The following is a 21,696-nucleotide window of genomic DNA, read 5'->3' as shown; positions in this document are numbered from 1 at the left end:
GGTCTCCAACCAGTGTCCTAAACGTCTCCTGTTGTAAAGGATTCACTTTGCATCACATGTGACAATGCGATCCAGAATAGGATCGGTTTGGTTGCGCAAAAGCAAAGAAGAACAGACATCGAAACGTGACAATTTCTGTCGATAATTATAATTAAAACCGTAGGACACCCACTTTTCGAGTTTGTTGACTTTCCAATATGTTTTAAACCATCAAAACCGAATGGGAACTGACGCCCAGTTCTTCCGCCATCAATCAGTAAATACCACGACATAGTAGAATGAATTTTTAATGAGATATGGAGTTACAAAATCATAGGACCTTGAAACGGACAAAACTTTTAGAAAAACCTAATATAGTGGCGAATAATTCTTCAACTGTATTGCATGGAAAATTTTATTTTATATTTATAGAAAGGCACTCTATATTGAAAGTCAGTAATGTTTGGTGAACATAGTCTCTATAATTTGGAGTATGTGGTGAAGTCTTCGTTCTTTCATTTCTCCCTCTTTCCAGAAGACAACACGTGATCAAACCAAATAACTTTAACTCCTGTTCAATCTGTAACTTGACATGAAATGTATCAACTCATCGCAAATAACGATTAATAAAGATAATATAAATTGTTTTCATCCGAACTTGCATCCTAATAACTAAATTCATTCAATACTGCATGTACTAGATGAATGTATGTGTACATAGTAACATGCTGTTCTCAAAACTTCAAATTTAACTGAAATGGGTCGATATTACCCTTTTTGCACTGAGCAAAATGAGTCAGTAGTTGTTTTTTTTTAAATTTTACTGGAACAAAACATTTTCTGACAGAAAAATATTATTGAATTCAAACGATATTATCACCTTAACTAGATACTAAATAACACTAACAGAACACTAAATAAATCATTACACTTGAATGTCATCACTTTTTGTATCACTCTGTGAATCGAATCCACTCCCCATACTCAAAGCCTCTTCCACCAATTCAGGGCTAACAAAACCGGTACTTCTTCTGTTGGATAGTCTGTTTTTGGATCTTCGCTTCCGTTGTGTTTCACTCTTGTCGGTGCTAAAAATAATTGTAAAATATGAGTATTCTTCTACCTAGTTTCACACAATACTGCAGATATGCAAATTTTTTTCTAACTATACCATCGATATGATTACACGAAATATAATTAACCTTTCAATGAGAAAAAAATTGTTTAAGTTAATGTAGATTAGGTACAGATTTTTCATTTTACACTGGGGTTTGATTTGGGTACCTTGGCATACGAATTTGAGTCTCTCCGAGATTTCGGCAAATCTGAATATTGAATGAGGTGATCTACGAAAGTACAGAGCAAATCTTCTCCCAATAGAGATCATGAAGAAAGGTGGAAAAATTAAAACACACTAAAACGCTGGGGGGTAAATGTGGCAGTAACGCTTGTGATATGATTTGAAGGCAAAGTATGTATACTGACTATATAAACTCCGCGGTAACAAGCATTGCGATCGTCATTTATTGAAAAAAATTTGTTGACCTACGACGATTCAGTTTGAAATTCTACTATAAAATGGAAAAAAAACGTAATTGAACTTTAAGAATGTAGTGTTTGTGTTCTGTTCTTGAAAAAATCCATCGTCAGGTTGACGAAATCAAGAAGTTCAACATGTTTGCTAGTGCTTCCCTTCAAGAGAAGTCTAGGGAAACCAGAATCATATATCGCTGTTTTTAAATGATTACTTAATTTGCACAAAACGTGAGAAAATTATCATTGACATTCAATTTTACTAGGTGTTGGAAAGCCACCGGTACTTCTACCAAGAAACATTATTTGTTTTTACTTCAATATGTCAAATATATTGAGCTAACTCTTCTCCAAAATTCGCATATTCCACTAAGCTATTTAAAAAGTGTTTTCAATTTGCCCTAGCATTTTGGAAAATTTCTACTTTATTTATGGACCATTGAATGTGGTTGTTTGAAGAAAACAAGGAACCCGCATTTTTTGTTAAAGACTGCAGATATCGCCTCTGACCTGAGGAATAGGAAACTGAAAGGAGGAAGATATACAAAATAATTCAAACAACGTCCAATATCTTCATTTCATTTTGAATCAAATACCCGTAGAAACAATGTGTCATTGTAATTAGCACTACTGAAGAATTTCTCTCTGGAGAACGAATTCATTATTATTATATTTAGACACCACAAAATTAGACCAAAAAAAAACAGATATATGTTTGAACTTCCTTTGAAGCGAATTAAAGTTGTCAAGATATATGTAGTTTTTAAATCATCGATAAAAATATGAAATAAATTTGAGAAAGAAAGGATTTTTCGCATTCTACTTCCTCATCTTCATTCAAAAAATAAAGGAATATTTCAAAGAAAAGAAGAAAATCAATTAATTTTAAAATACTACAGGGGTTGCAAACTCTCGGGCCTAACACATTTATGGCGCTAGTCTTATTGCATTTATCGTTTTTTCAGTTAGTCCTAACCTTCAAAATAAAGATGTTGAAATTTCATGATATTCTACTCATGAGATTCTGAGTTATTGTAACTAAGAGTGACACTACTTTTGTTATTCTCAAAATAATGGACATTTTCGTGTTTTAATTTTACACTGATTCTTAATGGGAAAAATACCGTTCAAGCAAAGCAATGGCTCCATCAGCAACACCAATTTAACGTTGGTTTGCTGACATCAAACGTGATCCATAAAAAACCACAAAATCTTTTTGAATGATCGAAAAGTAAAGTTTGGCAAGTTAGCTGACATTGAGAAGATGTCAAAAGAATGCATGAGCAATTAACTATGAGAAAGCTTTGTTGAAAGTGGGTGCTGCGCGAGCTCACTGTTGACCAAAAACAAGAACTTCTTGATATTTCTGAGCAGTGTTTGGCCGTGTTTAAACATATTAAACCGGAATTTTTGCGTCGATATGCGACAATGGATGAAACATGTATCCGTCACTTCACTCCGGTATCAAAACGATCGTCATCTGAGTGGAGAGCAACTAGTGAACCCCCTCCATCGAGACAATGTACCGTCCCCCAAGTCAATCAAAACAATGGCAAAACTGCATGAATTTAACTTCGAATTGCTCCCACATCCACCGTATTCGCCAGATTTAATTTCCAGCGACTACTGACTGTTCGCAAACCTCAAAAAAAAATGGTCACCGGTGGGAAATTTTGCTCGAATGAAAAGGTTATTGCTGAAACTAAGGCCTAAAGTGGTATTGGAATGTTATAACAGCCGTGGAATGATTGTGTGGCTCTTGATGGGGAGTACGTTGATGAATAAAGCTGATTTTGAACAAGATAAAAATGCTTTTTTTCTCTTAAGTCCGGAACTTTTCAGCCCATGTGCTGAATTCTTTACGTAGATGTGTATATCATGCAAAGAAGTAACTTTCAGACACAAAATGGAAGAAAAAGTTCCCTCAAAACAATTCCTTTCATATAATCATTGAATTACACGAAAGAAAAGATACTTTCGAAACAACTACTTCTATATAAACATTGTTTTCCTATTCAGTTTGTACTCCGAACATTCCTTATGGGATTGAATCAGATATCATCCACAGGATTGCTACATAATGAAAGAGGTAAATTTTCACTCAGATGGAACACGTTCACCCTTGTGAGTAGACGTGTAGCGTATTCGCTCTCAAGTTATTTTTTTATTTAGAAATATCGTTGCATCTACCACTAGGGTTATTAGCAACATAGAAAAAAAAAGAAAAATATACATTATCATTCCCAATACTATTTTTACAAAGTTAAGTAACATTGGAATAAGAGAGGCTATCTTTATATTTGCCCTAATATTGTACTTCAGTCGTTCATCCAGCAACATAGGACACTCCACCATAAAATGTTTAGAAATTGGCACCCCTTACATATAACAGATTTTTTCTTCTTTCCCTTTCAGTAAGCGTTCATGAGTATATTTTGTATATCCAGTACACAAACGAGTCATTATGACTTGTTATTTCGTTATTCAGGGATGTCTTTCCATGGCTTGATGTCATCTTTAATTTTTTTATTTCATTTTAGATACTGTCCATATAGATGACCAGTGATAGAAACCACAGTTTTCATATATGCTTTCGGATCAATATTTGTACTCCTTCTTATATTGAAAAGGTCACATTTTTAGGAGTGTCTAATTTATAAGTAAGAACGTTTTTGGCTTTCTACTACTCCATCTTGATATAATATTATGAGAAAAAATCATGATATTATCCAGATTGGTACTAAAGAGCCATAAGGCAAGTGTCTCACGGCGAAACATCGATGTCTACCAGTGAGGATGACGGTGATCCATGTAAGTGAAATCTTTACCTTTCATATTGTGTAGAAATCCTATGAATGATCTGATTTAATTCCATAACAAATGTTTGGAATACAAACTGAGTAGAGAAAAGTGATTTTTGTGTAATTCAGTGTTCATATGAAAGTATTTATTTCGAAATAATTTTTCTTCCGTGTATTTCAATATTTGAATGAAAGTAGGTGTTTCAGAAGGGCTTTTTCTCCAGTTCGTGTCTGAAAGTTACTTCTTTGCATGATCTACACATCTATGTATAGAGTCACTTCTTTTAAAATTGATTAATTCCTTCCTTTCTTTGGAAGATTTCCACATTTTTTTGTATCAAGATGGAGGAGTAGAAAGCCAAAAACTTTCTTTCCCAAAAAGTACTCTTTCTTGATCTTGAATGGTTGGTTTATTGATGGTTTCACGTGCGATTTTTGTTTGCAAGAAATCCCGACATATGACAGTACCCACATGAATTGTAGCTTTCTGGACGCTCCCGTAAATGAGTAAGTAAACTCTTTGATGGATCATGTCAGCGGGTGATCAGTATATATTTTCCGTATACTTCGCAGGGAACTTAAAGAGTCTGTTAAAACTAACGTTTTTTTGGATTTCTTCATCAGCAGAAAATTTAATTGCTTGAAGGATTGCAAAAAGTTCACCACTATAAACGCTGCAATATTGGGAAAGTTTGAAGCCACTTGATGTATTCGGGCTCAGAAAGGCTGATGCTACTCCATCATTTGATTATTTGGAAGCATCTGTAGATAGATATGTTTGTATTCTTGATATTTACTCAGTGATGAGTGGAAGTGATTGTAGAGCAGACTGGGAGTGATTTCAGATTTATTGAATTTGGTGAGGTATAAGTTGCATGATGGCAGTGCAACGAGCCAGGGGGGTGTCAGAGGCTTTGTTGGAGAGGGTTAATGGAAAGTCAACGTTCAACTCGGAGCTGAAATTGTTAATTCTTTGATAAAAAGAATGTGATATTCTGCTTCGGGTTTCATATAGGTTTCAGAAACGGTTTGAGAATGTATTATGGTAAACAGGATGCTGGTTGTCAGCCGAAACTGTTGATGCATATGCTAAGCTCGAATACTTTTGTATTTGAGCTTAGCACCAACGGTGACATTCCAGATTCGCTGTGAAGACTTTCAGTAGGCGTTGCCCTGTATGCCCCTAGGCCTAGTTTCCCTTCGGTATTATGAACTGTGTCAACAATTTTCAGAGCTTATCTAGTTGCTGAGGCGTATTATATTATAGAACCGTAATCGAGTTTAGTCCTTACTAGAGTTCTATAGAGAAGTAAGAGCGTTTGACTGTCGGAACCCCAATGGTTTGAGAGAATTCTCAGTAGATTTATACCGCGTTGACATGATGATCTGAAGTGATTCAAGTGGGCATTGCAGCTCAACTTGCTATCGAAAATCATTCCTAAGTAACAAATTTGTTCAACTACTTGGATATTCTGATCGCATAGCTTCAATTTGGGATGGAGAGGGAAAAAGAACTTCATTAATCTTTAGTTTTTTCTGGGCACATTATGGTACCAGTACATTTTAATCAGCTCTCAGTTGAGAGCACTGCACTGCCTCTTATAGGTTATTCTGAATTGTTGTAAAAAAAAATTTCGTGACTATATGATCAGATCATCTGCATAAAGGCTAGCTTCCAGGGGCTGACTGATATTTTCAACAGCTTAAAGGAAGAGGGTGACACTCAAAACTGAACCTTGAGGCACGCCATTTTCTTGTATTCTTATTCCGAAAAGTGTTCCATTAACTTTAACTCTGAAGGATCCTCTTGCTATGAATTTTCCAAAAAATCTCAGATTTTCATTCATATCCAGGAGCTTTCTGAGAATATTATATCTCCAAATCATGTCATAGACTTCACTTATATCAAAGAAGATTACAATGGAATTCTGTTTGTTGGTAAAGCCTTTCTGGTTATTCAAGTTTTACTTATTATTTCCAATTATATGCTTATTTAAGTATTGTTTTTGTTATACATCAAGTAAGTGGTCTTCATCTTATCAATAACTCCTAATGAATTTGTGAAAATAGAATTTGTCAGTACGTTATCAAATCGTACATTCTTAATATTAGTGGAGGCCTCCAAATGTCACAAACAGCTTTGACAAGCAATTACTGCTCGAAGGAGACCCAGTTGCACTTCTTGCTGACCTGTCACTGAGGCTAAACAATTTCTGCAATGTAGCCGATAGTACCGTTTCCCAATCTTCACGATACGTGAATATTGGGCCGCCAAATATTGAGGTTGTTTTGAAATAATATGTAATCCGCCATTTTGTAGCTGAGACCATCTTGGATTTTCAATAATACAGAATTTATTGAATTGTATTGTCATCAAAACTAAATGTGTGTACTGAATATTAGATCAATCAACAGGAAAGGGGTTGACCCAAACATACATGGCAAGCTAAATAAAACCGTTTAAAAGCAACGTGACATCCCCAAATATTCCAGAATTGCTAATTTCAAGTTCAATATGGAGACTCTGCATTTGCGCTTCCCCGGAACTACATTCCAAGAAACTTCAAAAGACAGATTTGTTGAGAAAAATTTGGAATATATGAACTGAAATTAACGAATAATTTCCGAAAACTTTTATTAGATATTCTCAAGTAGAATTATCGCTAAAAGATTAGTCACATATTGAATAATAAACAAAAAGTCAAATCTAAAAATTATCTATCGGATGCTATTGTACATAGTTAACAATTGTAAAAGAATGATGATATTGTGCTTAATTCATACTTACTTATGGTTATTTCTCATTTTCACAGGAGGATGTTCATCAGGATTATAACCGTTCGGAATTTCATTCTGATTTCGGTAACTTTCTTTAGAGTCTGAATGTTCGTGCTGGATTCTGAAAATAGAAGGAACATTTACTATTATGATATAAGTGAACAAGTAGTTGAATGGAGCAGTAATATTTCAGTAACTGAACTGAACACTTTTCGCCAACCGACTACCATCTTTTCAAAAACTTTTCACCGGAGGAAACTTAACCAATCAGGACTAGACAAAAATGGCCTTCATTGACTTCATCGAATCTCGAGCACCCAATTTTCATGTCGACGGAATTTACCGTTGAAAAAAATGACATGATTCAAATGGCACTCATTTGGATTAAATTGGATAAGTATTTACTGAGATACTACAGTTTAAATTGGACTCATGACAACGGTCAAAACTTTTGAAACAACCTAAATCAAATTGCCCATTGCTGACGAAAATGATTGTGTTTTTTGGTAATTTCGTATTTACTTATTTCTCATAGAGGTAGATGTTCAGCGTCAAACAAGCGGTATTCTAGAAGAATTCTGTTCTAGAAAAAATATAGTGAGGTTCAAAAAAATTGAGTTCTAAGGATAATATCAATAAAAAGCTTTTATTACGGATAAAGATGTTGATCAGTAGACTGAATCAGCAATTGAATAAGAATGGAATGTTACAAAAGATCAGTTGATCACCTAGAAATGATTCATTGTATTGATTTATCTAAATCTCTCAAATATTTAGAATGCGATTAATCACATTAAAAGTAATCTAAAAAAATATTTACTATTTTAAAACGCATACCTGAACGCCTTCATTCAACGAAAATGAGTTATCACTTCAATTGCATGTTAATGTTTGTGGTTTTTCAAATTGATTTTTTTTTCCGGTTATGAATTATTGTTATCATTCATAAAATATAATTGGATGCGAGGGGTCAGGTGATCCAATTAATTGATCAAATGATGTTTTTGTTGGGATGACAATGAAAAATGCCCGTAGATGAATAATTTAGTTCATTGTCAACGTTTTGGACTTTATTAAATTCATCATCAGGGATTAAACAATAGTTTATCCGTGTTGAAACAGTTGGTGATATGTATGAGAGCCAAAAAAAAATGAAATAACAATTTGGAACTCATATAACCACAGAAACATTACCATTCATTATTGTTATTGATTTTGATAATATATAATAAGAAAGAAAATAGATCAGAAAGAACAATTTATCCAAGCTGGTAGGACGGGGTCAAAAACACCTTGTGGTAACAAAAGTTTTATCTGCCATTATGGCAGACATCGTCAGTGACGTGAGCGATTACTGCTGGATGAAGATAATACCTCAAAGTCTCAGGAGTCATTGCAAGAACTTGAAACATACAGAAACACGTGATTTTTCACACTACGGTTCACTTCGACCAAAAATGACCCGAGTAGTAGGGCTTTTAATTGTGACAGACTGACAAATTCAATTTTTCATAACTATAGATCCGATCATCCTTTTCATAAACATTATCGCTGAATCGGTACTCAACAAGTGTGCCAACTCTAAATGTACTGCATGTGTGCTTATATAAGTAAATCATGCACTGCACCTTTTTTCTTGACGACGACCAATTGATACAACCAAAGGTCGGTTATGGCGAAAGGCCTAACAAAGGAAATCAATCAAAATATTGGCAGTAGAGGTATCCGGAAACTTCAAGCTTTGTTTTTCCTTTTTTGTGAAACTGACATTTGCACCAATAACTTCAGCTAGCTGTCCTCAATTTTAATATTTCGGGTTTTTCTTCAATTCTCTCATGGTGCAATTTGTATTATCATACCGTTTCTGCAATTCTTACATTCTCGATGGATATGAATCTAGTTATGGCGGACAATTACTTTTCTAGAAGTTTCAAATGATCCGTTTTTCACAACAATCCAGTCTCCCACTTATTTGAGCCAATTATACTTGTAATCTTTTCTAAGATCAGTTTAGCCCGATTATCCTCTGAATTCTGCTCTTTCTGTAATATTTCATTCCCATTGCTTCAAACTTACCTAAATGTTCATATCAATTGTTGCCCAAAAAGAGACTTCATAATCCACTCTAACCAAATAGTTTTTCCGGTATTTACATATAAAACCCATCCCAGTTGTCTTGGCCAGAATAGGATCATTCTCTCTTTCTTTTCTCATGGACTTCTCTGGTAATGATCAAATGTATGTTGCCTCCGATTGGAAATCGGATATTTATATTTTTTTGGAAAAAGTTGGAATCTTCGCATACCTTTTTTATATCAAGAGACTGAACTGGAAGTAACAGTTGTTTCACTGTTCTAACATATTCGGAAAGATATATTATTTCTTCATTTTGGCTACGGATTTTCCAGAGAATCATCAATCATTCTGATTGTAGAAGTTTCATCAACAGTGCAAACGTATTCGCTGTACCACCGGAAGTATTCAATTCGAATGTTGCCGTTCTCAGAAGAACTATACTCTCCTTGACAATTGATGATGATTTACCTGCTCTTCTTCGTTTAAGGTTTCGTTGATTCGGTTTCGAAGATTCATTGATCGTTTGTTCAAAAATAAATTATGTTTGAAACGATTGTTGGTTCCGTTTTACTTTTGCAAAACTTTGTTTGATGAGATATGTTTAGACATGTATAACACTGTTTGATAGTTCTTGCCCAATCCCAACGTTTATCAGTATTCAGTTTTTTCAAAGAAGAACAGTTTTCCACTTTGCAGGAACAATAACATAAATTACCCCAACTCTATTCTTCAGTCATCGAGAAAATTCTAATATTTCCATTTTCTTCTTTTATTCAGTCGATTCTTCTTTCCCATTCCATTATCAGGTTTGGAATGTGTTTGCATTTCAGTCTTTAAACTGTCTGATTTCTGCTAGACAAGTCCAATATATTTCCCATTTTTTTCTGCAGGTCTGAAATTATTCTGAGTCTATTACATCTTGAATTATGATTTGCAGCCTACCATGGCTTTTATCCAAACTATTACCTTTTCAACTTCTTTGGTGAATTTAATTTTCATTTTGAGTCTTGATAGTTAAACTATTTTTTCACAAAAAATGTTTAACTGGTAACTGTTTCCATTTCATCAGCAAGTGCGAAGTCTTTGGAATCTAATATTTGCAATCTAGAACTTTTAGTATGTTTTCTCTCCTCTCTATTTTCGTTACGATTCATTTACTTTCTTCAGCTCAATTTCTGATTCTCGGAATTTTCTTGAACATCTGTAGGTGATTTTATTGTTCATGAGTTTTTTTTCAATATTTTCATCTTCTGAAAACAAATGTTCTTCAATATCTGTCACATAAAGTAGTTGTTTAATGTGATGAATTATGATGAACATTCATTATAATTCATGGGAATATATTATTCACAGAAGAGATTGGTTTTTGGGGAAAAATGTTTTGGCTTTCACTTCTCCATCTTAATATGAATAATTGTGTGACACTTCCATGTATTATATGGTGTAGCTAATAGATATTCATATGAAAGACTTGTTTCGAAAGTATAACAATTCAATGTTCATTTGGAAGTAGTTGTTTCGGGGAGCGGTTTTTTTATGAGGGCCAAAAACTTCCATTTTAGTAAACATTGACTCCTACTTCAAAAATGTCTTTCAAAGTATGGAAAATATGTCAATATTTCAAATCTTTTTTTCATCCGAATTCACAATACTGTTCAACTCTCTTCGACGCGCGTTTCAACAACCAAGTTGGCGTCATCAGGAGATGAAATAAACTTTCTTTTCATGTTATCTCATTAGTTACTGAAAAAATTTCTATGCAATGAAAAATCACAGACCTGTATTCCTTGATCTTGCAAAAGCCTTCGTAACTGTGGACCATACTTAGCTGTTCAAGATGTAGGAGTTCGTGGGAATGTCTACAGCATATTTCAAATGCTTGAAAAACCGCCGGCATTACGTAAAAGTAGATGGTTATGTGAGCAAGGAAAAGGTAGTACAGTGTGGAGTTCCACAAGAACGGTTTTGAAACCGATACTATTTATTATTTACATCAATAACTTACTAACTTGACAAACCTCTGACAAAATAGTGAGTTTTGATGACAATACTGTCATTTTTCATTCCGATGAGACACGGAATAACCTCAAACTTGAAATTGGACAAGATTTAAATACCATCATCGACTGGTTCAACCATGAATTATTAACTATCAATTTTGATAAAACTATGGTTCTGCCTACCATAAGTTAAGTTAACGGTTTACCTAACTACAAATATCTAGAAGTGAAGAATCATAACAGAATTTTGATAGATGTTAAATATTCCGGGATAAAAGTCAACAGTCCTTTACGTTGGGTTTATCATATACAGTGTCACCGATAAAGTCCGCATCAAATGGGAAACTTTTTTATTTATCGTTTTATGTGAAATTTGATTTTGGCAGTAGATTTTGCTTAAGAAATGATGTCAAATGGCGTCTACAAAATAGGTCACGTGATTTCCTTAACCTGTCGAAATTGACATTTAAAAAAGAAACATCGAAAAATGACATTATTTTTCAAAATATCAAAAAATATCAAAGGATAAAAACATTTTCTTTTGTAATTTTATACCCACACACCAAGTTTCAAACCCATAATAAGTATTTTATATTTTCACTATTTTTCCGCATTCCTGCTTTTTCTACTTATCAAAATTTAAGCACACCTGTACTAAATCATTTATTTTAACTAAACTCGTCACCGAATTTCTTTTTTTGTAATATAATAATATTTTAAGAGCCTCTTTGATGTTAAAAACAAATTTTGAAAAATAAAAGTTGTCAAACTTGATGCAAAGTTCATCTAGTTTCAACGGGGCTTTCCAAACTATACAGTACTTGAGTTTTTTAATGAGCAAATGGCCTCACAATATGAATCAGAACAAAACGGAACATTGGGAAACATCATTTCGTGATTCTTGAAGAATCACGAAAAAAACTCAAAGAATTTACATTTACCTACTCCGCTAACAACACTAATTTAAAAAAACTGGGTAGGCTGTGAAAAAATATGAAACTACATAATGTGTTTTAGAAAACGTCACTGTCACTGAATAAATTAATGCCCGTTAGTTCAATGTAATGTATGAAAATTAAAATAATATGTTATCTTCACGAGAAAAAATTGAAATTGTGCTAATTTGTGGTGAAAACACATTGCATCGACAAGTGGCTGATATTTTTAACGCAAGACATCCTGGTAGACATGTACAGCAATCCACTGTAAGTAGGATTTTAAAAAAATTTAAACTGACTGGTTCAGTTGAAAATACTTTTAAAAAACGTCATAATCCATCACGCAATAATGATGAGGTTCAGTTGGCTGTCTGCCTGGATGTTATCGAACAGGGAAAATCAAGTATTACCAATATTGTAGATAGAACTGGCGTTAAAAGAGAAAGCGTAAGAGCAATTTTACATAAAAATAAATTCAAACGCTACAAACCCAAATTTATAAATACCTTAAAGGAAAGAGATTTCGATGTTCGACTAGATTTCTCTTTCTGGTACCAAGGAGAAGTAGAATTAAACAGAAAATTTCCTTACAAAATCCTATGGACCGACGAAGCTACCTTCACATCGAACGGCGTAGTCAGTTCCCAGAATTGTAGGTGGTGGGCTCAGGAAAATCCTCATTTTGTGATAGAATGTCGGGACCAATATTCATTTCAAACAAATGTGTGGTGCGGTGTTTTAAATAATCGGGTAATGGGACCATTCTTTTTTAGACACAATTTAACTTCTCAGGATTATTTGCAATTTCTAAATACTGAGATCAGTGATAGTGGACAATATGCCGGTTGAAATAAGACACAGTCTGTGGTATCAATGTGACGGGGCTCCTACTCGTAGTTCAAGACAAGTCATAGAGAAACTATTAGAAATGTTTAGGGACAAAGTTATTGGGCGAAATATGGAGCAAATATGGCCGCCTAGGTCGCCAGATTTAACCCCACTAGATTTTTTCTTGTGGGGTTACTTAAAACAAATCGTTTATAAACAAAGACCTTTTCGTGACGTGAATCACCTAGAAAATGTTATTAGAAACTCTATTTTAAACATAAACCCTGTGAGTATCAGCAACTCAATAAAAGATGTATCAAGAAGGACAATTTTCTGCATATAACGCGATGGAAGACATACAGAAATGTAGTGTATTTAATGTCGTGAGTCTTTTTTTTGTGTTTTTTTGCTATTAGGTATAGGTACATGTTTATTTTCAGTTCCTTTTAATTAAGATTAAGTTCCACTGTATTTTTTGTTAAAAAAACAATAAACACTCTAAGATATTGTTTCCTAATGTTCCGTTTTGTTCTAATTCATATTGTGAGGCCATTTGCTCATTAAAAAACTCAAGTACTGTATAGTTTGGAAAGCCCCGTTGAAACTAGATGAACTTTGCATCAAGTTTGACAACTTTTATTTTTCAAAATTTGTTTTTAACATCAAAGAGGCTCTTAAAATATTATTATATTACAAAAAAAGAAATTCGGTGGCGAGTTTAGTTAAAATAAATGATTAAGTACAGGTGTGCTTAAATTTTGATAAGTTGAAAAAGCAGGAATGCGGAAAAATAGTGAAAATATAAAATACTTATTATGGGTTTGAAACTTGGTGTATGGATATAAAATTACAAAAGAAAATGTTTTTATCCTTTGATATTTTCGGATATTTTGAAGAATAATGTCATTTTTCGATGTTTCTCTTTTTAAATGTCAATTTTGACAGGTTGAGGAAATCACGTGACCTATTTTGTAGACGCCATTTGACATCATTTCTTAAGCAAAATCTACTGCCAAAATTAAATTTCACATAAAACGATAAATAAAAAAGTTTCCCATTTGATGCGGACTTTATCGGTGACACTGTAGATAATGTCACTAATACTCTGAGAACTTCTCTTGGGAGATTCTGATATATGAGAAGTGGGACAAATTTGGATTTTTCAGGGCTGATATTTTTTCAGGAAAAAGGTGTCCCTCTAGTAATTTAGGGGCTCTGATGACTGATCTGAAGTAATTTTCAACCTGTTTTGCTCCCTAGTAGGATTTACCGTAGACATGGGTTCTTCCATCACGAATGGCGGGCAGTGTATATCACTTAGGCCAACACCATTCAGCCGGTAAGTGTATTTTCAGTATTTCCATCAATCTTGTTAGTTTCATCATTTTATCTTGATGATTACGAAAGTAACGGAGGTGCTTCCATGAAAAGTGAAACACACTGTATATGTAAATATTTGTACCTGTGTGCATATGTATGTGTAAGTATGTAGATATATGTAATTCAGATATTATTATATATTTGAAGAGCTAAACTTTCTTAATAATGGAGTTTTCCAACATTTTTGTTCACTTTTTAAAAATGATGTTAAAATATTAGAAAAACATTAACAGTCAATATCATCAACATATCTTTTGAAAAAAAGAAATGAAAATAACAACTTTTTAATGCATATATTTTGTAGTTCAGCCACGATCAAGTCTGCACAAATGGGTGACATACAATTACCCATCCCCAACCCAAAAATTTGTTTGTAAAAAGCTCCATTAAAACAAAAATAATTGAAATCTATACCGAATTCAAAAATTTCCATGAAAAGATCTATGTGTAAATTGGTAAAGTTTGAAATGATTTCCCCTTTCCTTCTAATTATACTAATCAATAGATCTATAGGAATGTTAGTAAAACGAGATACCAGGTTAAGAGAAATCAAAATATAATTCTCAGGTATGATTTTCTTTCTGATATAATTAGAAAATTCGAAATAAGCTTGGCTGCACGGACAGCCCCTGCTTTGTAGAATTATCGTTCATTTCTAGTTCAGAAAAGTTGCTTTGTTTGCGTATATTGTTTATATTGTCACCAAATTACTGCTGATGAACTTATTATACAGTGTATCCAAGATAAGGATCCTAAGCATGGGAATCTCAGTACCTGTTGGAGATACAGCTTAGGTTAAATTAGGAAAAAGTTGTGTTCTTTAAAGCTTATTTACATGCCGTTTAGAAACTTGAAGAATTTTCATGGCCTGCTGAGATATTTGGGAAAAACGAGAATTAGACAATATCAATTTTATTTTTTTCTGACTTTATTTGAAAAGATATCAAAAAACGAATAACACTTTTTCATTGGCACTTTCAAAGTACTACACGATGGTATTTCTAGTTTTTATATCCGACGTTTCGTTTTCAAAAAACCATCATCAACTTTATTTTTTTAAATAGCCCGAAAAAATAGTACACCCTGTATCAAATTCCATTTTTTATTACAAATTCAACGATGTAACACATGCCATTGTTTTCTTTTTAGTTTAAGGGAAAATTGCATTTTTTCTATTTTTAAAATGTATTTTTAAGTAGGTTAATAATGATTTTTTTAAAGTAATGAAAACAACAAAGAAATTAACGCATTTTTTATTTAATTCAAAGGAGGTGTTCAAACAGGTTTCTGTTATTTTCCAAACATAAGTATGATCTTCTAACTGTAGAACTTAAAACATCTCGTAACATCTCTGGTGTAATACTGTTAAATGCGACAGTTACGCATTCTCGTAACTGCTGTTCAGTTTCAAAAGAATGTTGGTAAACCCGGTTTTTAACAAAACCCCATATGAAGAAATCCAGAGGAGTTAAGTCAGGGGATCGCGCTGGCCAAGACACTTCACTAAAGGTTCCAATCCACCTTCCAGGAAATCGCTGCGAAAAATACTCTCGAACTTGTCTAGAATTATGTGCAGGAGCACCGTCTTGTTGAAATCAACAGTTATTGACCTGTGCCAGAGGTAAATTATTTATCTAAACAGTCTTCTACATAGTTTTGCAATAAATGATGGTATCGTTCGGCGGTCAAAGAATTATAGTAAAAAAACGGACCTAGTATTTTAGTTCCTGAAATTGCACACCACATATTAAACCCAAAACGTTCTTGATGTCTTGATATTTTCTTAACACGCGGATTTTGCTGAGCCCAGTAATGCGTATTGCGGCGGTTGAAGATACCATTATTAGTGACCATACTTTCGTCGGACCATATTATTTTTGAAGGGAAATTATAATCTTCTTCACACGCGCGTGTATACCATTCGCAATAATTTCGGCGCCGTTCGAAATCCCCTGGTTTAAGTCCTTGGCAAATCCTAAATTTATAGGGGTGATATCTATTTTTACGCAAAATAAATTGAGCTGTGGATTTGGCTACTCCTACATTATTTTCGATTTGCCTAGTTGGTATTTCAGGGTTCTCAACAACTGCTTGTAAAACATTATTTTGGGCTTCTTCTGAAGATTCCTTTTTTCGAGATAAAACAGGCTTTTCAAATGAACCATATTCTTTTAAATTTCGAGCCAGCTCTAAGAAAATGGACTTACATGGCTGCTTTCTTTTTGGATATGTATTAAGATACATTGCTGCTGTATTTACAGTATTTTTGTGGCACAAAATGTAGCACGTTAGCATGTCAAACTTTTCTTCATGACTACAATGCTCACCCGGCATATTCGACGATAATAACACAATATTATCTATTCAACAATAAACACAATAATAACGACAACAGTAACAATAACTCTAGAAACAACAACTCGACAAACAGGCTAACAACAACGACAATTACTATTTTATCGTGTAATTAAATAATATTTGACAGGCTCGGTGACAGGTATTTACGTCGAAGCATTTGTTTGCAACGCCTACTTAAAGATTTTTTTAAAAATAGAAAAAATGTAATTTTCCTTCAAACTAAAAAGAAAACAATGGTATGTGATACATCGTTGAATTCGTAATAAAAAATGGAATCAGATACAGGGTGTACTTTTGTTTCGGGTCATATAAAGTTGATGATGGTTTCTTTAAAACGAAACGTCGGATATAAAATCTAAAAATATCATCGTGTAGTACCTTAAAAGTGCCAATGAAGAAGTGTTATTCGTTTTTTGATATCTTTTCAAATAAAGTCAGAAAAAAATAAAATTGATATTGTCAAATTCTCATTTTAACCAAATATCTCAGCAGGCCATGAAAATTCTTCAAGTTTCTAAACGGCATGTAAATGAGCTTTAAAGAACACAACTTTTTCCTAATCTAACCTAAGCTGTATCTCCAACAGGTACTGAGATTCCCATGCTTAGGATCCTTATCTTGGACACACTGTATTATTACCAATCATATCTTCATCACTTCTTTTTCTTCACCTTTTGAAGACGTCAACTGGGATGGTGATTGGGCAAGTGCTTGTTTTAGATTCATTCTACGCCAGAGGTTTCAGTTTCACCTTTTGATAATGTTAAAATTAAAAAAAAATTGACTTATCTCGATAATGCTTATTCATACACTCGATATAATTTAATAACTTTTAGAATAATAGTTTTAATTTTTTTTCTACGCCGAGGAAATTTTCTGGCTCAGAATTGAATGTGATGATCCCAGTATATGACTGTCATCATGACATTATACAGAATATTGACATTCATGTGACTTTGAGTGCTGATGAAATCATGCAGTTTCTATTATGACACCATTGTCACTTGAGCCATTTTGAAATGTTTTACCTGAAAATTTTTATTCTATGCACATTATACAACCAGTTCTCTACTGCTTATGTTTATCCTGTTATTTGTGAAAGATGTAACGGAAAAAGTGAATCCTTGTTTGCGAAAGCTACTACAGAAGAAGAAACCGAGTTTTTCGTCGACATACTAACTAGTATCATTATTCCAATAAATAACGGGTTATGTAATCTCTGGATCAATTTTTTGGAAGTTTATGATTGTCTTACAAGTAGATATTTCAAATCAGAAGTGAATGTCGGATATGTTACGAAACCAAGCTTGAAACAACAAATGTTTTCCTGGTTTGGAGTTCCATATGAAGATGAACCTCAGGTGAAATGTTCTTATTACTCGATAGCCATTGTGAGCGGCTCGTTGCTGTTGATACTGTCCCTACTGTACCTAACTAAGAAATTGATGGACTTTTTCCAATACGATGAATTTTCGGACATTCCTCCCCCTGCTACATACATAAAGAAATTTAGAATTTGCAGTTGCAAATTAAATGATAGTACTTACACCTGTCTCTTTTTTACATTAACCTGTTTGTTGGGCTACAAGCATTAAGTGATAACGGTTTCTGAGTTTCGAACTGAATTGAACTAAACTATTTTTTTAACTAAACTGTATTTTACATAGCCTCCATTCAAACAGATGAATACCAACAAAAACTTTTCACATACAGTGCCGACGTAAGAACGTATCGTTCAAGTACTTTTTGATAACAAAGACAATATTGCTTGGGATGTTCTTCACGACTACGCTAGTTGAAACTACAGTAGACATGACCACAGCGGGCAGGAATGTGAATTCCTGCTATACGTGAATACCTCAAAGAATGAAGTATTGTTGAAACAAAATTCTTATCTTGATTTTTTCAATAAATTTCTAACGCTTGTACTTCCAAGTAAAAGTCAGATGCCGTCAAATATTGTAGTCGGTTGAGCTCGCAGTAAAAATTACAGGGTGGGGCACCGAAAACGAAACATGTCGAATATCTTCAAAACATATGTGTTCTGAAAAAAAATGCAAAATCCCTATCATAACCTCAACTGTCATACCTCTTCCCCCATCCCTCGATGACAATCACCCAAACAATTCGGATAGGGAAAGTAGTAAGTGTGACACATCGTTGAAAAGGTAATTTCATAATTCAGCCATGTCAATTTCAGCTACCCAACTTTTGATTTTGGCGTCTTCTTGCGGGGAAAAAACTGTTCCGTATTCCAAATTATGATACTTCATTCGCAAGCTAATTTGACATAAATTCGGTGACAATGCATTATGGAGTTTTTCTAGGAAAAAAATAAGATGGCGGCTTCACAATGGCGAATAAGATTTGCAATTAAGGTCCGATTTGATTCAAAATTGATAAGTGGTGGTTTTCAGGGTCTGAAATTATGAATTGTTTTTCAATGCAAAAAATCAAGATGGTGGCTCCAAAATGGCGGACGAAGTCTGTAATTATGATTCGATTTAACACGACATCGAAAACGCATTCGTCAAAACACATGTGTTGTGAACATAATGCAATCAAATCATCGCAAACTACTTCAATTCGCAGTTGATGCTCAAAATGTTCGCCATGAACTGCCATAAATGAGTATAAGTTATTCTCGAAACGCGGTCTGACGTTTTTGAGCATTCCTGAGGTTATTTGATTACATTCGTACCTTTGGAATAACAATTGACTTACTACGCCTATGTATCGGTATAATAAAAAACCTTGGATTGAAAATTGACGTGTTTTTGCATTATGTTCACAATATATGTGTTTTGAAAAATTTGTTTTCGGTGTCGGGTTAAATCGAACCATAATTACAAATTTCGTCCACGTTTTCGGAGCCACCATCTTGATTTTTTGCATTGAAAAACATAATTTCCGACCCTGAAAACCACCAATTATTAATTTCGAATCAAATTGGACCATAATTGCAAATCTTGTTCGCGATTGTGAAGCCACCATCTTGTTTTTCCCCTAGAAAAACTGCATTATGCATTGTCTCCGAATTTATGGCAAATTAGTTTGCATAATTTGGAATACGGAACAGTTTTTTTTCCCGGAAGAAGGCGCCAAAATCGAAAGTTAGGTAGCTAAAATTGGCATGGCTGGATTCCTTATGAAATTAACTTTTTAACGATGTGTCACACTCACTACTTTCCCTATTCAAATTGTTTGGATGATGGTCACCGAGGGGTGGGGAAAGAGGTATGACAGTTGAGGTTATGATAGGAAGCTGTTTTTTTCAGAACATATGTGTTTTGAAGATATTCGATCTGTTTCGTTTTCGGTGCCCCACCCTGTATGTTCAGAATAAAGAAAATCTATCAGAAAAACATATGACACCAACCAATTAAACATATAAAGTTAAATCATATCTCATCCAGACAAAATACTAATAATTGTTGAATTGTACTTGGTGTGATTGTAATGCACTGCTTGGAACCTTATGGTGTAGAAGTGAATATTACTGGAGTTTTTTGCCAACACCAAACCGTTATTTCAACACTTCGGCACGTGTTTCGATCACCAAGTGATTATCTTCAAGAGGAAGATCTTCCGACACGTGTCGAGGTGTTAAAATTATCAATAAACAAATATACCTATGAAAGAAAAGCCTGAAGGAAAATTAATACCTTGCTTCGAGAAGAATCTTTCGAAAGATTATTTTTAGATATAGCTGAGATAAATAACGGAGAGCAAGCGATGAATAAAAGATTAGACCCCAAAAATATCAGTTGAATTTATACATCTATTTTGAAAAATCAACAAAAATCTCCCCTCTGATTTAAAAATATGTGAAAGTTAGTTCCATCATTTCATTTTATTTCTGTTTCTCTTGTATTCATATGAATACATATTTTCAAATGATATGTAATAACCCATGCATATATAGCTGTTCTGAAAATAAACATTGCCGAAAGCTCGACATACACGTATATTTTTTTATACCAAAGAGTAGTTTTGCAGATCAAGGGGTTTTTCACATGACGGTTTCTCTATTTCAGTGAATCAGACACCGTTATACGATATGATGAAAACGTTTGCCCAACTGTTTGGGTATACAAACGAATTTAAAATTTAACATGGAATGGGTGCTGGAATGTATGCGGGTAGGAATTCACATTATAGTTTATCATTATTATCATTATCATTATTCTCAAAATTATATTATATTCGTTTCCTACCCTCAGGCTCATAAAAGCTATATTTGTCGTGGAGTTTTCAGTACCTTGCGAGGCGAATATCGTCCAAAAAGAGGGGGAAACGGATAAAATATAGAGATTTTCTCTTCGAACTCCGCAGACTCTATCCAAACCACTCTGCCAAGATGGTCGTTCTGATTATTGAAGTCCTTGGTGGAATGATGCCCTCTCTAATCTCGAATCTTAAAATCATACTGGCTTGCCGCATTAAGGCAGAAATCTTAGCCGTACAGATGCAGAAGGATGTCATTCTTGACTCACTGCGCTTGCTCAGGGCACATGATTCTCGAACCCAACGATCACTTACCCCAAGGTGTGGGGATTGGTTAATAATGCTGGCGCGCCCTTCCGAATGTATTGGAGCTTCGGGGAATAGGGCCTGACCAGCGCACACTACGATGAAATAATAATAATAATGATCACTTACCCCACGGTGTGGCAGTTGTCGTCGATTGATAATGCTGGCGTGCCCTCCCGAATATACCGGGGCTTCGGGGGATAGGGCCTGACCAGCGCTCACTACGGTGAAAAAAAATGCAGTCCTTCTCAACCACCAAAGCAAGACGATATTTGTCGTGGAGTTTTCAGCTCCTGGCGACACGAATATTGTCCGAAAAGAGAAGGAGAAACGGATAATATATCGAGATTTTCTCTTCGAACTTCGCAGACTCTATCCAGACCACTCTGTCAAGATGGTTGGCACTAGGAGTTGATATGTCCTCCTTTAGAGTAATGTATAAAATTAACGCGAGATGATCACCCATATTAGGGTGAACAGTTTGATAAGTGT

The 21,696-nt window shown here is 34.2% G+C and overlaps 1 protein-coding gene across 2 annotated transcripts in view; it reads right to left on the bottom strand.

The window, feature by feature from the left end:
- Positions 1-271: 271 nt before the first annotated feature.
- Positions 272-21,696, bottom strand: part of LOC111512673 (uncharacterized) — a 94,281-nt gene continuing 72,856 nt past the window's right edge. For both annotated transcript variants that reach the window (XM_074178988.1, XM_074178989.1), the window contains exons 2-3: positions 7,102-7,212; positions 272-1,067 (exon numbers count right to left, since the gene is read on the bottom strand). In XM_074178988.1, the coding sequence (XP_074035089.1) occupies positions 905-1,067; positions 7,102-7,212 (274 nt within the window). In that variant the 3' untranslated portion in view covers positions 272-904. The remainder of the gene's footprint in view (positions 1,068-7,101; positions 7,213-21,696) is intronic.

The sequence above is a fragment of the Leptinotarsa decemlineata genome, unplaced genomic scaffold (assembly GCF_025532065.1).
Source record: "Leptinotarsa decemlineata unplaced genomic scaffold, Ldec_3_MD MMD2_tig00004307_RagTag_RagTag, whole genome shotgun sequence".
NCBI lineage: Eukaryota > Metazoa > Arthropoda > Insecta > Coleoptera > Chrysomelidae > Leptinotarsa > Leptinotarsa decemlineata.
Note: the sequence above shows the minus strand (reverse complement) of the source record. Positions and strands in the feature narration are given on the sequence as shown.